The sequence below is a fragment of the Bufo gargarizans genome, chromosome 4, assembly GCF_014858855.1.
Source record: "Bufo gargarizans isolate SCDJY-AF-19 chromosome 4, ASM1485885v1, whole genome shotgun sequence".
Lineage (NCBI taxonomy): Eukaryota > Metazoa > Chordata > Amphibia > Anura > Bufonidae > Bufo > Bufo gargarizans.
In genome coordinates this window covers 247,457,052-247,476,510 of record NC_058083.1, presented here as the reverse complement: position 1 = coordinate 247,476,510, position 19,459 = coordinate 247,457,052, and the positions used below count along the sequence as shown (strand labels likewise).

The 19,459-nt window shown below is 43.7% G+C and overlaps 1 protein-coding gene across 1 annotated transcript in view; it reads left to right on the top strand.

The window, feature by feature from the left end:
- TMEM30A (transmembrane protein 30A) overlaps nt 1-19,134 on the top strand; it is a 32,761-nt gene extending 13,627 nt beyond the window's left edge. The window contains exons 2-7 of the mRNA XM_044288664.1: nt 4,651-4,767; nt 6,531-6,638; nt 10,244-10,331; nt 11,734-11,868; nt 12,241-12,450; nt 13,564-19,134. Coding sequence (XP_044144599.1) covers nt 4,651-4,767; nt 6,531-6,638; nt 10,244-10,331; nt 11,734-11,868; nt 12,241-12,450; nt 13,564-13,757 — 852 coding nt within the window. The 3' untranslated portion in view covers nt 13,758-19,134. The remainder of the gene's footprint in view (nt 1-4,650; nt 4,768-6,530; nt 6,639-10,243; nt 10,332-11,733; nt 11,869-12,240; nt 12,451-13,563) is intronic.
- The last annotated feature ends 325 nt before the right edge of the window (nt 19,135-19,459 follow it).

Genomic DNA, 19,459 nt, shown 5'->3' with positions numbered 1-19,459 from the left:
AAGCAGGGTGGCCTCTGGGACGGGAGGCAGTGTTGTCGGTAAAGTGCAGGAAACGCAGGATGGCCTCAAAACGTGCCCTGGACATAGCAGCAGAGAACATGGGCATGTGATGAATTGGGTTCGTGGACCAATATGACCGGAATTCATGCTTTTTAGTTAGACCCATGTTGAGGAGGAGGCCCAGAAAAGTTTTAATTTCGGAAACTTGGACTGGTTTCCACCGGAAAGGCTGGGCATATTAGCTTCCCGGGTTGGCGGTTATAAATTGTGTGGCATACCTGTTTGTTTCGGCCACAACTATGTCTAAGAGCTCTGCAGTCAAGAACAGCTCAAAAGATCCGAACCGATCTGAGCTGTCTCAACCCGAACTCCAGACTGGGCAGTGAAAGGGAAAACTACAGGTGCGGCTGAAGTTGGGGACTGCCAATCAGGGTTTGCCAGCACCTCAGGGATTCTAGGGGCTCTACGGGCACGTCTTTGCGGTGGCTGCGACGGGGTCACTACTGCTCGTGCCACCGTACCAGCTTCAACTGCCCTTCTGGTGCTCGCCACTTCACCAGGTTGTACGGCAGTGCTGGTACTAGGTCCAGGGAGGGCTGCGCTGCTGGTGTATGCCTCACCACGTAATCCGACAGCACCAGCCCCACTCTGCTACTCTTGAAGCGGATCCTGCGCAACCTGCGGTCTAGCGACACGGGGCCAGGTACGCCTGGTGCTATCAGGGACCTCAGCCTCCTCGTCCGAACTTTGGGTCAGAGAGCCACTGCTTTCTACAGGTTCGTATTCTGACCCGCTGGATTCATCAGATGAGGGTTCCCATTCCTCATCCGACTGGGTCAGAAGCCTGTAGGCCTCTTCAGAAGAATACCCCCTGTTAGACATGTGGGCAACTAAATTTAGGGGTATTCCCTGAGACTACCCAAGAAAAAAAAGCAAGCCTGTCTTACAAAGGGGAGGCTAGCGAAGTACCGGAGGCCGCTGCGGTTGATAAAAAATATCAAAACTGATTTTTTTTTATCGCCGCAGTGCGTGTAAAGTGAATGTGCAGTGATCCCCCCCCCCCAAAAAATTTTTTGTCACTGCGGTGGGGCGGGTGTGGGCGAACGCACGTGTGGGCGACCGATCAGGCCTGATCGGGCAAACACTGCGTTTTGGGTGGAGGGAGAACTAAAGTGACACTAATATTATAGATCTGACCGTGATCAGTTTTGATCACTTCCAGATACTATAAAAGTACAAATGCTGATTAGCGATACGCTAATCAGCGAATAACGGACTGCGGTGCGGTGGGCTGGGCGCTAACCGATCGCTAAACTACCTAACCAAGGGGCCTAAACCATCCTAAAACCTAACGGTCAATACCAGTGAAAAAAAAAAGTGACCGTTTGCACTGATCACTTTTTTCCTTTCACTAGTGATTGACAGGGGCGATCAAAGGGTTAATTGGGGTTCAGGGGGGTGATCTGGGGCTAAGTGTGTAGTGTTTGGTGTACTCACTGTGTAGCCTGCTCCTCTGCTGGATCCAACCGACGAAAAGAACCAGCAGAGGAGCACAGCAGCCATATAACAGATCATATTTACTAATATGATCTGTTATCTGGCACTCTGATTGTTTTTTTTTTTTTAAATAATCAGCTTGCCAGCCGCGATCATTGGCTGGCAAGCTGATGACGAAATGCCGGCCCGAACTGCGCATGCGTATATGCGTCAGTCTGCGCAGCGCTGCCGCCTCCGGACCGCACATCTGCGTTAGGCGGTCCGGAGGCGGTTAAAGAGTCGCAATCTCACTCCAGGAGGGTGGAGTAGGAAAACTGGAGGAGCTTCTCTAGACAGATGTGTGAGGTTTAATGATGAGGCAAATTGATCAAACATGACACATCTGATAAATGTGACATAAAGTACACCAACACAAACCGACTTCAAATACTCCCTTTATGATAAATCCCCCCCTGTTATACTATCCTTATTGATGAGCGATTCAGAGCAGCAGTACAGGTGGGAGATGGTCAGGGCTAGTCCAAATATCCGTCCCTGCTCTGCTTCACCTGCGGGCCTACTGGTGGGTGGGACTGAACAATTTGTTAGAATGAATTTGCTCATCTGTGACTTTCCTCTCTAGTAGCGCCCCCTGCTTTTATCCTTCTGGTCCACTGCTCGGTAGCTGACTTCTTCTGTCCTCCTCCCAGTTCTGGTGCAGTGATCTCGGAGAGAAGCAGGTCCAGTGCTCCAGACACCTTTCATTCCTTCATCCCTACTTCTAAATTGATAGTATGTAGACCAGGGACCAACAACTTCCGGAGTTGTAGTTTCACAGCGGCTGTAGACAGTGAAAATGGAAATTGTGGGGGCACTACATAACCATGTGTATCTTTGGAGCTGTATGTGAGGGACTATTTCCTATGTATGGGACAGAAAACTACCATTGCTTGGCGCTTGCGCTGTAACCCTAGTGAGTACAATGCCCACTGCAAGGGAGTCATTGCGCAAGCACAGGCAGTTAACTGTCCTGCAGTTGCACAAGATTTCGGTGAGGAACACGGTGACGTTGCAGAGGAGGGGGTGGACATGCATTGAATTGTATTATTATCCTGTCCTCAAAGGGGTCTTGCCAACCACACCACTCCGTCTATAGTGAGTTCTATTCTACAATACCCCCCCATGCTCCATTTTGTGGTATAAAAAAAGTTGCAAACCCTGTGTGTGTGTGTGTGACTTTAACTCCTTCAACCCCGGGCCAGTTTTCACCTTCCTGCCCAGGCCATTTTTTGCAAATCTGAAATGTCACTTCATGTGATAATAGCTTTGGAACACTTTTATTTATCCAAGCCATTCTGAGATTGTTTTCTCGTTACACAATGTACTTCATGATGGTCATAAACTTGTGTCAATATATTTCACCTTTATTTGTGAAAAAATCCTGAATTTACCAAAAATTCCGAAATTTTCTAATTTAAATTCCTCTACTTTTATAATAGATAGTGATACCTCATATAATAGTTATTACTTTACATTTCCCATATGTCTACTTCATGTTTGGATTATTTTGGAAATTACATTTTATTTTTTGGGGACGTTAGAAGGCTTAGAAGTTTGGAACAAATCTTGAAATTTTTCTGAAAATTTCCAGAACCCACTTTTTAAGGACCAGTTCAGGTCTGAAGTCACTTTGTGAGTCTTACATAGTAGAAACCACCCAAAAATGACCCCATTTTAGAAACTACACCCCTCAAGGTACACAAAACTGATTTTATAAACTTTGTTAACCCTTTAGGTTTTCCACAAGAATTAATGGAAAATGGAGATGAAATGTCAGAATTTCACTTTTTTGGCAGATTTTACATTTTAATACATTTTTCCAGTAGCAAAGCAAGGGTTAACAGCAAAATAAAACTCAATATTTATTACCCTGATTCTGCGGTTTACAGAAACACCCCACATGTGATCGTAAACTGCTGTACGGGCACACGGCAGGGTGCAGTAGGAAAGGAACGCCATATGGTTTTTGAAAGGCAGATTTAGCTGAACTGGTTTTTAGATGCCAGACGTGGCAATATACCTAATGTGTGTGTGTGTGTGTGTGAGCATATGTGTGTGTGTGTGTGTGTGTGTGTGTGTATATATATATATATATATATATATATATATATATATATATATATATATATATATATTATTTTATTTTTTTTTTCTTTTTCACTTTAGCACAATAATAGCAGTTTTGAAACAAAAAAAAAATGTTTTAGTGTCTCCATGTTCTAAGAGCTATAGTTTTTTTATATTTTGAGTGATTGTCTTAGGTAGGGGCGGACGCGGCGTGTGCTGTTTTTTATTTTATTATAAAATAAGGGGAAAGGGGTCTTTTTAATTTTGTTTTTTTACTTAATTTTATTACAATTTTTTTTTTTTTTTACTTTTATTTCTGATGTTTACTTTTGGGGGTCTGATCCCCTCTGCAGTGCACTACAATACACCTGTATTGTAATGCATTGCCTGTTCGTGTACTACAGTGAGTAGTACACAAACAGGTTGCCTAGGCTGGATCTCCTCGGCACCCGTTGAAGGCTTGTCCCAATGCATCGGGCTGCCTTCTGACACATCGAGTCCCCGCCACAGCAGCGCAGGGACTCGATGCGCTCACTCACCTGACACAAACCGTAGAAGGGGTTAATCCGCCGGCATCAGCTTTTACAGCGATGCCGGCGGATACAGCAGGGGCCCGGCTACCAGGGACTGCTGGACCCCTGCAGTGATCGGGTGGGCACTGCTCCGGTGCTCGCCCGATCACCATGAAGTACTATTACGTCAAATTGCGGGAACGCAGTGGTTTCTATGACGTAGTAGTACGTTATGGGTCGGGAAGGGGTTAACCGCCACTGTTACAAAATTTTGTCGCAAGTGGCGTTTCCTCACCACTTTCTAAAAAGGGGGCTGGGAGGCCTGGCATGTTTTTCTTCATATATGCCAGTTTTCTGGTGTAAATGAAGACCGAAATCTAGGAGGCCGCCGTGGATTTCAGTCTGATGCACAGCGTGCCGGAGGATGCACCTCAATGTAAATTTCCGGCTGTGCAGGGGAAACCAAGGACAGGGAAGAAAATGGCAGTCTAAATAAGTTTTTATAACTTTCTGTATTACCTTTTTGTTTTCGTAGATTGACTACACTGGAATAGATCCAAATAGCCCTTGTTACAAGTGCTTGAACATCTCTTGGAACAACAACAGCACATGTCTTTGTACTATTAATTTCACCCTGGATAATGCATTTGAGGTAAATATATTTTTCCTCTTCTCAGATTGCAATGTAACTTTTTTTGTCATGCAAAGTTTTATTCATTTACCTTAGTTTTAAGAAAAGGAATAAAGAGCCAAATGATGTACAAGTCCAAGGCACACAAGTCAAAACTGGCGCAAAGGAAGTCAGTTGCCCATAGTAACCAATCAGATTGATCATTTCATTTTCTAAAAGAGCTCTGGAAAATGAAAGGTGAATCTGATTGGTTGGTATGGGCTAATGAGTCTCTTCTTCTTAGCACCAGTTTTTATACATATCTACAGTGTAATGCATTAAAGGGGTTGTTCCATTCCCCCCCCCCCCCCCCCCTTGGGACCTTATCTGGTTCACTTGAAGCATGAGTGACAAGTCACCCCTGTGGCTAGTTATTGACCAGTCTGGGTCACTTGACGCATGGGTGACAAGTCACCACAGCGGTCAGTCATTGACTGCGCAGTGGCCTTGTGACCTGAGTCAAACCAGATGTTTACCAGGGACACCCAGGATCTGCAGCGGAGCTGGAACCCAGCAGCGGAGATTAGGTTAATACTGCTCCCAATGGTCCCATGAACGAGCAAACGCTCGATCTTCAGGCAATCCAAATCTTTTGACATGTTAAAAAAATAATCATTTGCAGGTGGCAACCACTATACAGCATGGCGAAGGCATAATGATCGTTCCTCCCCATGCACTAGAGGAGATCGGGGGGGGGGATTCTCTGCTAACCGGCTGTATTAGAAGGCCCAGCACCCCTATGAGCGCCGCAGCTTTCTTGCTGTTTACCCTAGGCCAGTAGACTTGTATCGGGAGGAATGATCGTTACTGCTATCGTTCATCCTCAGTTTCCTTATTTGTCAGCAGCACATCCTGGCTACACAGAGCAACGTGCGCTGAAAAACGGTAGTGTCTCAAATGACTGGATCACCCAACTAACATACGTTTTGCTTGTTCATTGAGTGATTGGCAGCACATTTCCATGGGACAATTATCAGGAACAAGCGTTAAACTTAATACAAACATTCATTCCTGATAATCTGCCTGTGTATGTGGACCTTCAAACAGGTGTTTATGAGCTGTCAGGAAAACAGAGGGGAAGTGCCACAGAAGGCTTTTTTTATTTATTTTTGCTGACCATGGGGTGCTCTATAATTTCCTATTCTGACCACTAATTTGGGGAGAGAGAAAAAAAAAAAAAAAAAAAAAGAGGTAGAATTATCTAAACTGGTGTAAATGAAACCTGGCTTATTCACCCATAGCAACCAATCAGATTCCACCTTTCATTTTCCAAACGAGCTCTGAAAAATATATGGTGAAGTCTGATTGGTTGCTATGGGCGACTAAGCCAGGTTTCATTAAATCTCCCCATAGTGTGAAACCATCCTTCAGCTTCTATCACAGATTTCTTTGTGAAGGAGACGGAGCAGCCCACTCTGTATGTGAAAATGGGTTTTAGCCCAAAAGATGCACAATCCAGTAATTAACAATGCATTCAAAGGTGCCCATAGCTGTTGTGTCAAGTTAAGTATGTGCTAGTTTTTTAGCCCAGCCAGAAATAGACTGAAAAATGTTATTTTTAAATTCCATGAGAATGTGCTAGCACCGAGCGTCATCATTCCAGGACCCGAGAAGGGGGTTTATTCTCATTTCACAATAAAGCTTCCATATACAGCTGAGGACCCCAGAAATCTATTTGGGTAATTGTTCTGGGGTAGTCAGTATATCTGTTGAGTGTTAATAGCTGCCTGTGTTTTTCTTTGAAGGGCAACGTGTACATGTATTATGGGCTGTCTAACTTCTATCAGAACCATCGGCGGTATGTGAAGTCTAGAGATGACAGTCAGCTGAATGGAGACTCGAACTCTCTTACGGTAAGTCGTGGCCAGGGTGATTGATGCAGAGGGTCATAATATTCTGGTAGCATGGCAGGAATGGAACGGTGTTACTCTGATTAATCACATAATCCCTGCGTATGAATCCTTACATCCCCCCCCCCCCCCCCCCCACCATAGCTGTGATTCCTGACATCACATTACCTACATACCCTACCATAGCTGTGATTCCTGACATCACCACATTACCTACACCCCCCCACCATAGATGTGATTCCTGACATCACCACATTACCTACATCCCCCCCACCATAGATGTGATTCCTGACATCACCACATTACCTACATTCCCCCCCCCCCACCATAGATGTGATTCCTGACATCACCACATTACCTACATTCCCCCCCCCCCACCATAGATGTGATTCCTGACATCACCACATTACCTACATTCCCCCCCCCACCATAGATGTGATTCCTGACATCACCACATTACCTACATTCCCCCCCCCCACCATAGATGTGATTCCTGACATCACCACATTACCTACATCCCCCCCCCCACCATAGATGTGATTCCTGACATCACCACATTACCTACATCCCCCCCCCCCACCATAGATGTGATTCCTGACATCACCACATTACCTACATCCCCCCCCCCCCACCATAGATGAGATTCCTGACATCACATTACCTACATAAGAAGAATGGTTAAGTCACCCGAAGGTGACGTGGGACACCAGCGCTGGAATAGCAGAGCCCACCTGCTGCCACCTTCTACGTCTGGGATTAGTTGGTAAGTATTGATAAGAGGAGGAAATGGAAGGGGCGGGTAGCGAGACCGGAGCGAAAAAAATATATATAGTAGAGAAGTAAGCAGCCTGATACGCTGGCCTGTTATATTGAATTGAGGGAGAAGGCAAGTTCAAGCAAGAAAAAATCTCAGTGTGCAGTGTACAATGCGATATATAATTTGTACCTGGTAAGATCCTGCCTGATGACGGTCTGTATTGTATCCTCTCCGGTTTGTTTCTTTCTTTTAAAATCCAATGGGTGTGCTGTGATGAGTCCGTCCTGTGTGCTCACCTTCTCGCACCACGCTTGCTTCCGGCCGGGGCAGCGTTTGTGCTAGAAGGTGAGCACACAGGACGGACTCATCACAGCACACCCATTGGATTTTAAAAGAAAGAAACAAACCGGAGAGGATACAATACAGACCGTCATCAGGCAGGATCTTACCAGGTACAAATTATATATCGCATTGTACACTGCACACTGAGATTTTTTCTTGCTTGAACTTGCCTTCTCCCTCAATTCAATATAACAGGCCAGCGTATCAGGCTGCTTACTTCTCTACTATATATATTTTTTTCGCTCCGGTCTCGCTACCCGCCCCTTCCATTTCCTCCTCTTATCAATACTTACCAACTAATCCCAGACGTAGAAGGTGGCAGCAGGTGGGCTCTGCTATTCCAGCGCTGGTGTCCCACGTCACCTTCGGGTGACTTAACCATTCTTATCTTGAAATTGAAGGAGGACAACAGCTCCTTTTGACACTTAGCAGCGGAGTCAGTTTTGCTGATTGTTCGCAGACCCACCAGTAGGGAGCGCAAGGTGGACTCATCTTCTACTTTACATTACCTACATACCCTACCATAGCTGTGATTCCTGACATCACCACATTACCTACACCCCCCACCATAGATGTGATTCCTGACATCACCACATTACCTACATTCCCCCCCCACCATAGATGTGATTCCTGACATCACCACATTACCTACATTCCCCCCCCACCATAGATGTGATTCCTGACATCACCACATTACCTACATCCCCCCCACCATAGATGTGATTCCTGACATCACCACATTACCTACATCCCCCCCACCATAGATGTGATTCCTGACATCACCACATTACCTACATCCCCCCCCCCACCATAGATGAGATTCCTGACATCACATTACCTACATACCCTACCATAGCTGTGATTCCTGACATCACCACATTACCTACACCCCCCCACCATAGATGTGATTCCTGACATCACCACATTACCTACATCCCCCCCACCATAGATGTGATTCCTGACATTACCTACATCCCCCCCCCACCATAGATGTGATTCCTGACATTACCTACATCCCCCCCCCACCATAGATGTGATTCCTGACATCACCACATTACCTACACCCCCCCCCACCATAGATGTGATTCCTGACATCACCACATGCCCCCCCCCCCCCCCCCCCACCATAGCTGTGATTCCTTCACTCATCTTATTGCACTACTTGGGGTCCATTCAGACAACTGCAAGGGCTCCGTGCTTGTATGGCGGTGTACAAATTGTGGGTCGCAGTATACTGGCACCGACCATGTGCACTCCGTGTGACTTGAATGGGTCTGTGATCCACAAGACACAGAAACAGATAGGACATGTTCCGTCTTTCGCGAAATTGAGACATGGATCGGAAGCCCTTTTCAGGTCCGTGCCTCTGCACCGCAACAGATAGGACATGTCCTATCTTTTGCGGTATCTTGCGGATCACAGACCCATTTAAGTCAATGGGTCCACACCGCAGCATGGAGTTCACACGGCTGGTGCCCGAGCATTGTGGACCGCAATTTGCAATCTGCAGCACAGGCATGGAGCACTTGCATTCGTCCGAGTAGACCCTTAGCGTAAACCAGCAGGATGGAGTGTTCTAGCAGTGCTCCCTGAGAAAATCGAATCTTCTTTGTTAAGCTCTATTGGCCAGACAACACAATATTTCTTTGTGCCCTTGATCTAATAGAATAGCCGGCCTGTCCCTAGACCAGACTGCTCTTTAAAGAGTTCTCCAGGATTTAACAATTGCTGGCCTATCCGTAGGGCTTGACACCCCGCATCACCGCCAATCAGCCGTTTGGTAGTAGCTCTAGTGGATGGAGCTGGTTACTGCGGGGCTGCTCCCGTTGAAGTGAATAGAAGTAGCGCTGTAGTAACTGGCTCCATCCAGAGTAGACTTGTTTCAGTGGGGCCGCAAAAAATACAGACTGCACATTGTGTATTGTACGCATCCATATGTCTGTTCCACAGTCTCACAAAAAAGATTTGCGGACAAGAATAGGCATTGTTACAGTGGTTGCAACATGGGCGTCATCCGTATTTTTTGCAGATCCACATTTTGTGCGCTGTAAGATACATATGGTCATGTGAATGCACCCTAATAGTGGGTTGTGGACATCCAAGTGCACCCAGACAGGTTGCAGAGTTTGTTTCTGGCCCTCCAGAAGTTTTGCTTCAGTAATATGAATACATATCCCCACTTCATTCCTGGGACGTGCTTAGATGCAGAAATCTGCTGAATTATTTAGGTGGTTTTAAGATCAATAAGCCCTTTCCTTTTCCTGCTGTTTGTATGTCCGTGTATACACAGTGACCTTGGTGTGTGCTGAGGGTATGTGACTCGCTGCACCTGATCGATGCCGAGTCGGCATTCAGCGTTGAGCGCAGTTTTACAGTTTATCTTTTGTATGTGAACAATAGTTAAACCATCTGTAATAGAATAACTTAAAACCATTATCCCATTCTTGATCTGTATTCTTTATGTACTCTGCTCACGTATCATATTAATGTCTTCTTTTTACCCTTTCAGAACCCCAGCAAGGAATGTGACCCCTATCGTGTGAATCAGAACAAACCCATCGCTCCCTGTGGGGCCATTGCTAACAGTATGTTCAATGGTAAGTTTCTTACTGTGTAAAATATGGGATCGTTTTCAGAATCATTCCACACGTTTGCTTTTTGGTGTGATAACTGTGTGCTTTGTGCACTTTGCTTTTGAAAAATTGGAATCTGTAATGGATTAGGAGATATAACTGTAATTTTGTGTTTTCCCTATCACTAGCATGGTACTAGCCCCCCCCCCCCCCCCCCCCATATAATACTAACTCACCACCAATATTCTAGCAGTGTAACTTTTCACACCCTAACTAGTAGCATCAATACATTTTGAATCTTTTCATTATAAGAAACTGGTCATGTGACCTCAAGTCTCACTACCAGCCCAGACAGCAGTGGTCAGTCTCCCAGCAGTCTCTCTGTGTGAACTACAGCATGACATCATTACCTATCCAATCCCTCCCCACTATCCATGTTCCTCTGAATATTCCTGTATATAATGTCTCCCCTATCTTAAAGACCATGAGTGTAAAAAAAAAAAAAATATATATATATATATATATATATATATATATATATATATATATATATATATAATATATATATATATATATCTCTCTCCCTTAGTAGGTAAGTGTATACAGTAATTAGTTGCACTCGTAAACCTCCTGACTCACACTGCCTGTTCTATCTGTGTGTGCTGACTCTCCAGTGTGGTTCTGTGGGATGTAGCTTCACACTCCTCACCCCTCCTACATGTAAGAACTGACAGGGGAGAGAGATGACAGGGCAGACAGGCTCAAGCTATATCACATAGGAATACATGGAGACCCTGCAGTGTGAGGAGTCAACAGGTCAGTGTAATCGTTGTCCTTACACAGTGCAATGTGTTCACACTCTGCCCCCTCCGTCTCTGCAAAGCCAGGCATTATGGGAAATGTAGGAAAACCATATCTGAGGGTTAGAAGGAATGAAGATGGCTGGTATACAGGTATACACAAGGCATAGACAACAGCCTCAATCTTATTCTTTAATAAAGGCCTATCCGAAATTATATAGGCAAAGAAAAAAAATTCCAGAGTGCTTCCTTAAGGCCAGGTTCACATGAGCGTGTTGTGAGCTCATATGTACACTCATCATGTGGATAATGCTGTCAGTTGGGGGTCAGTAAACCCACAGTGGGGCTAAGACTCTCGTCTGTATTACAGGAAAACATACTCGCACGGTGAAACTGGCCTACTGGGTTATTCCTGTTTTTAGACATTTTATGGAATATACACCGGATGTGCCAGAAGTGTCTGATAGATGCTATTTGTTACTTCTAAATACCAGTGAAATAAGTGTTTGTATCACTTTAAGCTGAATTAATAAATCGGAATGGGAGGAAGTGATCTGCAGCATGTGAACTTATGGGTCATCAACTAGAATCCACTGACGTCTAACTGGTTGTGTTTTTGGTTTCAGATTCTTTTAGCTTATATCAGATCAAAAATGGAACCGAAATAGAAATTCCACTGGCCAAAAAAGGTCTTGCATGGTGGACCGATAAAAATGTGAAGTTCAGAAATCCAACAGGAAATTTATCTGATGCACTTAAAGGTAACGTTTTATTTTTATTTTACTTTGGTATTAACTGAAAGGTTACGTTTGTACATCTTGGTCTCTGTTCACACGGCTGTCAGACACCATGTAGTGTTTTTTCATCAAAATGATTGAACTCGACAGAGCCAATATACCTCCGCTAAGTCTGAACATAGCCTTATCAATAGACATGCAGGCCCAATCTGCCTATGAAGTGGATCCGTGGTTTGCAGACCGCAAAAAAACGGCACGGTCGTGTGCATGAGGCCATAAGCTTAGTACGGTACATGTGAACAAGATGGGTCGGAGTTCCTTGACCACTCAACATGCTACTGTCTGTTGCTGAACCCCGTAACGCTAGTAACTTTATCTGACATCTCTGTTACACAGATACCACAAAGCCAATAAATTGGCGGAAACCAGTCTATGAGCTAGATCCAAACGACCCAGAAAACAATGGCTTTATCAATGAAGATTTCATCGTGTGGATGCGCACTGCGGCACTGCCTACCTTCAGAAAGCTTTATCGGTTGATAGAGAAGGGTGAATCATCATTTGCTGCCTTGGCGCCTGGAAATTACTCTCTGCATATAGAATACAGTATCCTTTTATAACATGAGGGTAATCTGCAGTCAGTTTATGGCGGCTCTTAAAGGGGTATTCCCATCTTCAGTTTTAATACTTACCTTCGTCCAGCGTGACATCCACTTCCTGGATTTGGCTGGGCTTCAGTGACGTCTTTTCCCGACCAGGCCGCGCTTGCGCAGAAGACTGAAGTTTTTCTTCCGGCCGGGCCACGCAATGTCCTGAACGCGCACACACGCCGCGCATGCGCCATGGTGACTTATTCCTGGCCTGTATAGTACAGAGCTGGCGTGCGCGTTCGCAGCTCTATACTATACTGGCCAGGAAGAAGTCATCATGGCGCATGCGCGGTGGCGTGCGCGTTCGGGACATTGCCCGGCCGGGAGAGAATCTTCAGTCTGGCCTGGCTGGATTCGACAGGAGAAGTGGCCATAACCAGGGGAGACGAAAGACATCAGGTAGGAGGGGACTTATTTTCTCAAAAAGGGTGGGAATTGGTCGATAAAATATATTTAGAAAAATGATCACTGTCCAATCATTAACACATTTAATAATAGTGATCATTATGATGGGAATAGCCCTTTAAGTATCTGATCGAAGGTTGGGTTTCACTGGTCAAATGGAGTGGTAATTGAGCATGCCTACTACTATTCCATTCAAAGTCTGTGGGGCTGTGAAAATGGCAACAACAGCACTTTCCCTGTAGTTTAAATGGAGAGGCAGTGCACATGCTCAACCACCAACTGGGGCCATGGGACCCTCATGATTGATGGGGGGGGTCCCAGATGTCAGACTCTATAACTAGGTAAGTGATACACTGTCATTCTGGGAAAACCTCTTTAACTTAAGTCTTCCATATTTTTTATTTTTATTTTTTCAGTTAGTTCTAACTGTTTGGGTCATACCTCTTGAGTTTTGTTTTGTTTTGTTTTTACTAGAAATTACTGTACTAAATTGTACAGACTAGAGAAATATTGAAAAACCCCATGGTCCTTCATTTAGCACCATGAAAAAAGATGGGTTTAAATTGTGTTCGCTGCGAGGGCTAATGGTCAGTAGGATTACGGTGATACCAAATGTATATAGTTTGTATAGTTACGTGCAGCTGTTTTCCTATACATTTCTCAGATTACCCTGTTCTCAGCTTTGATGGAAGGAAGAGAATGATCCTCAGCACAATCTCCTGGATGGGGGGAAAGAATCCGTTCTTGGGCATTGCATACATCACTGTGGGCTCCATCTGCTTTTTCCTGGGTGTTGTGCTGCTTATTATCCACCATAAATATGGAAATCGCAACAGCGGTGCTGATATTCCCAACTAATCCTTTGCATCATGTCTTGCATGTGCATCTAGGCAAGTCTGCACTAGCCGCCTCCTCTAGTATTTTGATTCCTATTTATTTTATGAAATGGGGTTCTTTTAAACCATGTCTTTTACTGTACCTGGGAATAAAATGCAAGGAAAAAGTTTTACCAACCAAAGTGTATCTCGTGAAAATGGAAGCTCATTCCCTTGGTCACTCCTCATTGTAACACAGATGCAGGGCAAGTTTCCAATGAGATATATGCATCATTTCCTTTTATATATTAAGTATTTCTAAATCTTAGTTTTTTTGGGCCCAGAATTATTACTTTGTTTATAGCTTTGCTGGATCCATTTTTGGAAGCTGACAGATCCCATTCTCTTATAGTAGGATCTATTAGGACTCCAGTATTTTTGAGAGCCAGAATAGCCCTGAAGGTTGCCCTCTTCTTGCTGTCATAAATCCAAGTACCCCAGATGGAAAACACAAAATGTTAATGTGTGTAGACCAGGGATGCCCAACCTGCTGTTGCAAAACTACAACTCCCATCATACCAATACAGCCTACTGCAGGGCATGGTGGGAGTTGTAGTTTTACGACAGCTGCGGCATCCCTGGTATAGACCATACAAAGCGTATAAGGTAAACTTCTCAAATAACCTAATGTGGCCATGCTAACAGCAGCACTTCCCTGTTCATTAGCAGAACAGCAAGTATTAATTGTACACGTTTAATGAGCACAACAATGTGATTATTGACCTGATTTGGGGTCGTGCCGATATTTACACTGTACACAAATGTCTCCATTATGGGCAAGCAGTTCTTAAAAGGTTACGTAAAATCTTCTCAAACTTTCCTCTAAAAAGTGAAGTAAACTGTTTATAGAGAGTCAACTGAAATGAGCCACTACTCTTTTCTGTACAACTGTATATAAAACCTGTCTATGTATTTCTGATGTAATAAGATGTCACCACTGCTATCTGTAGATGGGCGGCCCTGCATTGTCTCCATTTTTATGCACAATCTGTACAACCTTTAGAACTGATCTCTGTGGAAAAATCCTATAGTTTGATTCGACATGTCTGGGTGGTTACCAGTTAGTATTTTTAGCACATGGATTTTCCATCTGGTTGAAGGGTGATGGCCACCACTGGTGCTGCAGATGATCTAAGGGTTTTCTTCTGTAGTCCATACAGGTACATTTGGGTTGAGTTCTGGCTAGTTGTGATGTTTTCTCACTTACATCCGCCATTAGGATTCTGTCACAGAAGAAGTTATCCAGCGAACTCTCCACTGGTGAACAAATTCTTGAGGGTAGCAGTAGTCTTGAGGGTAACTGCCCATCTACACTACTGTTTCTATTTCCATTGGTGAATGTACTGTTAAGCAGTATAAAATATATGCATCACAATAACAATCCTAAAATAATTTTCAAACTGTTGCATCTGAAAAAATTATTTTTTTCAATTTTAGGAGGCCAATTTAAACTTTTAAAATATATATGGTATGTGTTCAAATTGTTTCAGCCAAAGGCAAAAGTGGATCCAGCAAACAGGGATTATAAGCCCTTCCTTTATATTTCTGATACCTTTTTTAAATCCATTTCTGTCCTTGGCTTAAAAATATACAGGAAAATCTGCATCCAAACCTCCTCCAAAAAACTCATTTTGAACCTAGCCATAAAGTGTCTTGTAGGAACCTGACTAAGGGCTCATGAATCTGGCCGTTGTGTGCACCATCGTGATCCGTCCGCACCGTTCCTCCGTTCTGCACAGCACCATCCAGATTGCGGACCCATTCAAGTGAATGGGTCCACATCCGTGATACGGTACACAAACTGCTGCAATACGAGAACGGCCGTCTGCATGAGCCCTTACAAGACTTTGAAAGCTGATGGAAATCTTGATTATGGCACTGAACATGGAACATTGATGCTTAAGAAAAAACGTTAGACCCCTTTCAGACAAGCGAGTGTCACACTCTGGACTCGCAGCGCAGCACTCGTCCTGAACTTCGAGCACTGCTGAGGTTACATAGCGTTATATAGATTTATGATGCTATGTAACCCTTAGAGGTCTGTAATGTATAGGATAACACTGACAGAATTATGTCAACGTTATCCAATACATTCCAGAACTGTAAGCGTTACATATCATAAATCAATATAATGCTATGCGACCCCGGTAGTGCTGGAAGGGGACGGGTGCTGTGCTGTGAGTCCGGAGCGTGACACTCGCTCTAAAAGGGGCCTTACGGGAAAATGGCAACTAGAAATTCTTAGCAATTAAACCTATGCAAGATAATCAACCCTCACCCCAACCACCTTTTTTGTGTCCTTTTCTTTGCTTGTGCTCATGTTAAAGTGTACCTAAATGTTATCTTATTTTTCATAATTCAGTAGTATAGGTGAAAATGGTGAACTTTGTAATATTTTCTTAGTTTCTGCACTTTCCTCCCTACAGAGTTCATGGTTACCTTCCATACTATTGAATGATGACAAATAAATTAAAAGCTTAGGTATGCAAATTTTCTCAACAGCTTCCCCATACACATATATATGCAGTAAGTATATTCTATGGGGAGAGCGGAGAACAAAAGGATCAGACAAAAATATTGTCTTCCCCCAACATCATCTGTCCAGAAAGAGAAGGGAACTCCCCACACACATTAGCGTGTCAGCCGAACCTGCCATTCTTGTATGGCCAGCTTTAAAAATGAAGTTACCGCTAAGATTGGATCTAGCACATGTGTAAGAGGAATGGCCGTACTTGCTTGAAATATGATGCTCTCTTGCTGCTTGTTTAGTTGTATGTTATATGCACATGGTGAAGGGTATATTGTAGGTAGATAAATGATGTGAATATTCATTCTAAAATCTGTTTTTGCGTAAGTTATTTCTTCATCCTTTTTATCTTACATTTTAGCATATGTGTATATTTGTTTGTATGTTTTCACAAGAAGAATTCTTGCACCAAAAATAGCTAGAAATGGTCTTCCAGCTCTTGAAATTGTCTCGCTGGTATAATTTTGTTCTCTGTTTGGTTGTTGAATGCAGTAGCGAAGTCTATATATCCGGCATATTTTATGAATGTATACAGTGTCTCTTTTCAAGGGTACATGATAAAACCTTTGGGATATCCTAATGATCTGTTAGAAGATTTGGTAGGTGGAGCTACGATTGCTGAGACCACCACCAAGCACCACTCCCGCTCTTCTATGATCAGCTAGTGATCACAGCCAAAGGGCGGTAGTGCTTTTCCCCTCGTTTCAGCAATCTGTGGATCTCAGCACCTAGGCCTCCACAGATGAAAACTTCTGATGTCACTATGATATGTCAAAAGTTTTATGACATGACCGGTGCCCTTTGAGATAGTGTTGTTTGATCTAATACAGTGTTTCTCAAACCAGTCCAACACTCCTCTGGATTCCTATATACGGTAGAAAACACATGCTAAATGATTTCGTGAAATTTATTTAATCAAACCACCCGTGCAATATTAGGGGTATGTTCACACACCGCTTTTCATCTGCAAGTAAACTATTGAAAATATGCATGAGTTTCTGTTGTGATTTTCAAAACCACAAACACATGAAAAACTAAAAAAAGAAAAAAAAGAAAAAAAAAGAAAAATATATATATATATATATATATATATATATATTTTTTTTTAACCGCACCTCAACTGCTTTGTATAAACATAACCCTAAGGAATTTCTCAAGTCAAGAACTAGATTGGGAACCATTAAAGTATAGCCTTACCCACAATAACCAATAAGGTGGCAGCTTACATTTTTCGGAGGCTTGTTTTTAAATTAAAGGTATACCCTGGTTGGTTGCTTAACAGCAAAAAATTAAATAAAAAATCTGTCCCATAGGCTTTATATACTCACAAGCCAGCCGTAGTAATGGGGCTCTGAAGCTATTGAGCTGTCCTAGTTCCTTCTACTCTTTGGAGGAATACTTGAATAGGAGATATGCAAGGCATCTACATCTTTATACATTGATGCAGCAGATGGCTATCATCTGGACCCTCGATTGGCGGCGATCTGTCCTGGCCCCCATGAACACACACGTCCTCTGTGGGGAGAGGGAGACAGTTCTCTGCATGAGAGACTACTCACATGAAGGCATTGAACCTGTGTGAATAGAGCCTGACAGTTTTGTCAGCAGCTTGTCTCCCAGAAAAAATAATCGGCAGGTTCAAATCTAACATGGCCAATGCACAACCATGCTGCTCTCCCTCATACACATTTAAATATTGTCAAGGCTTAAAGGGGTTTTCTGAGGTAAGGAGGAGTAATGCGGTAAAGTGATGAAAGATCATTTCCACACCTGATGAAGCCCCTTCCGTTCAAGCACTGGCAGTCTTTGTTCAGGCTAGTTTCAGGCCCTCACGGCATGATGATTGATAATGCTGTGTCTCTACCTGACCGGCTGTAATGAATTGTACTGGCGGCCTCATGTCAGTACAGTTACAGATGATGTCGGGCAACGACACGCAGCATTATAATGCTGTTAAGTCCCATTACAAGAGCATAGTCCAGGACAGGAAATCACGTTTTCCTGCAGAAAACTTACTTGTCTGAAGGTCTGGCCGTTCTGTGCATTGGGGACCACAATTTGCGGTCCCCATTGCACAGCAACATCCATGCGGCGGCCGCAGACAGATCCAGACCCATTCAACTTGAAGTCTGTGATCTGTCCACACCGCAAAAAAGTAGTGCATGCACTACTCTTTTTGTGGTGCGGAGGCACAGACAGAAAACCCACAGAAGTACTCCGTGGGCTTCCGTTCCGCATCTCCCGGATTGCGGACCCATTGAAGCGAATGGGTCCGTGATGCAGAATGCACACGGCTGGTGCCAGTGTATTGCGGGCCGCAGTACAACCATGGGCAGCACACGGTTGTGTGCATGAGCCCTTACTGTGATGATGTGCCCTTGTACCCACATGACCAGTACAGCCAATCTCTGGTCTCATTGGTCTTGCGCTATGTACTCAGCTTAGGTCATTAATCGGCTGCAGCCAAATTCTAGCTTGTAAACCAGACTGCTGCCAAAATAAAATGCAGTTGTATAAAATTAGAGTAATAGGCTCTATAGGCAGAACAATATAATAGGACCGTCAGCTGGAAATATTTTGAGGAGCAGCTGAGCATGGGCTTCATGCTTACCCGTAGTGTCCTACTAGTAAAGCGCCAGTAAATCTTCCCTGGTTGCAAGATGGGGTGTGGAAAAGCTACTGCCACTGGAACCACTGTACTGTTTTCCTAGTTCTGTCATTTTACATTGTTTTCTTCAGTTAATACACCATCTTCTAGAATGTAGACCTGGTATTTGTGTCATTAATGGAAAACTTTATGGACGGAAATAAAATTGTAACATTCATTTTGAAACTTGTATTCTCTGTACGTTACTACTATACCTGGATTGCAGTGGCACAAGCAGATTGGTCATGTTATGTAGACCTTTGTGTGATATTACAATTGTATTTATAGGGGTTGATGTATGATTATGCAAAACTAAACCATTTTTTTTCTATTGTAATCATTTGAAAGGAAACCATGAAAATGCATTGTAATGTACCAGCAGCATGGTATACAGCAGCAGGAGATGCTGAGCAGACTCCTATCGTTTTCTGGGAAATGGATTCTCCAAAACTTATATATGGTTTTCTGGGAAAACTTGAATTAAATAAGTCTGCTTAGCTCCTCCTGCCCT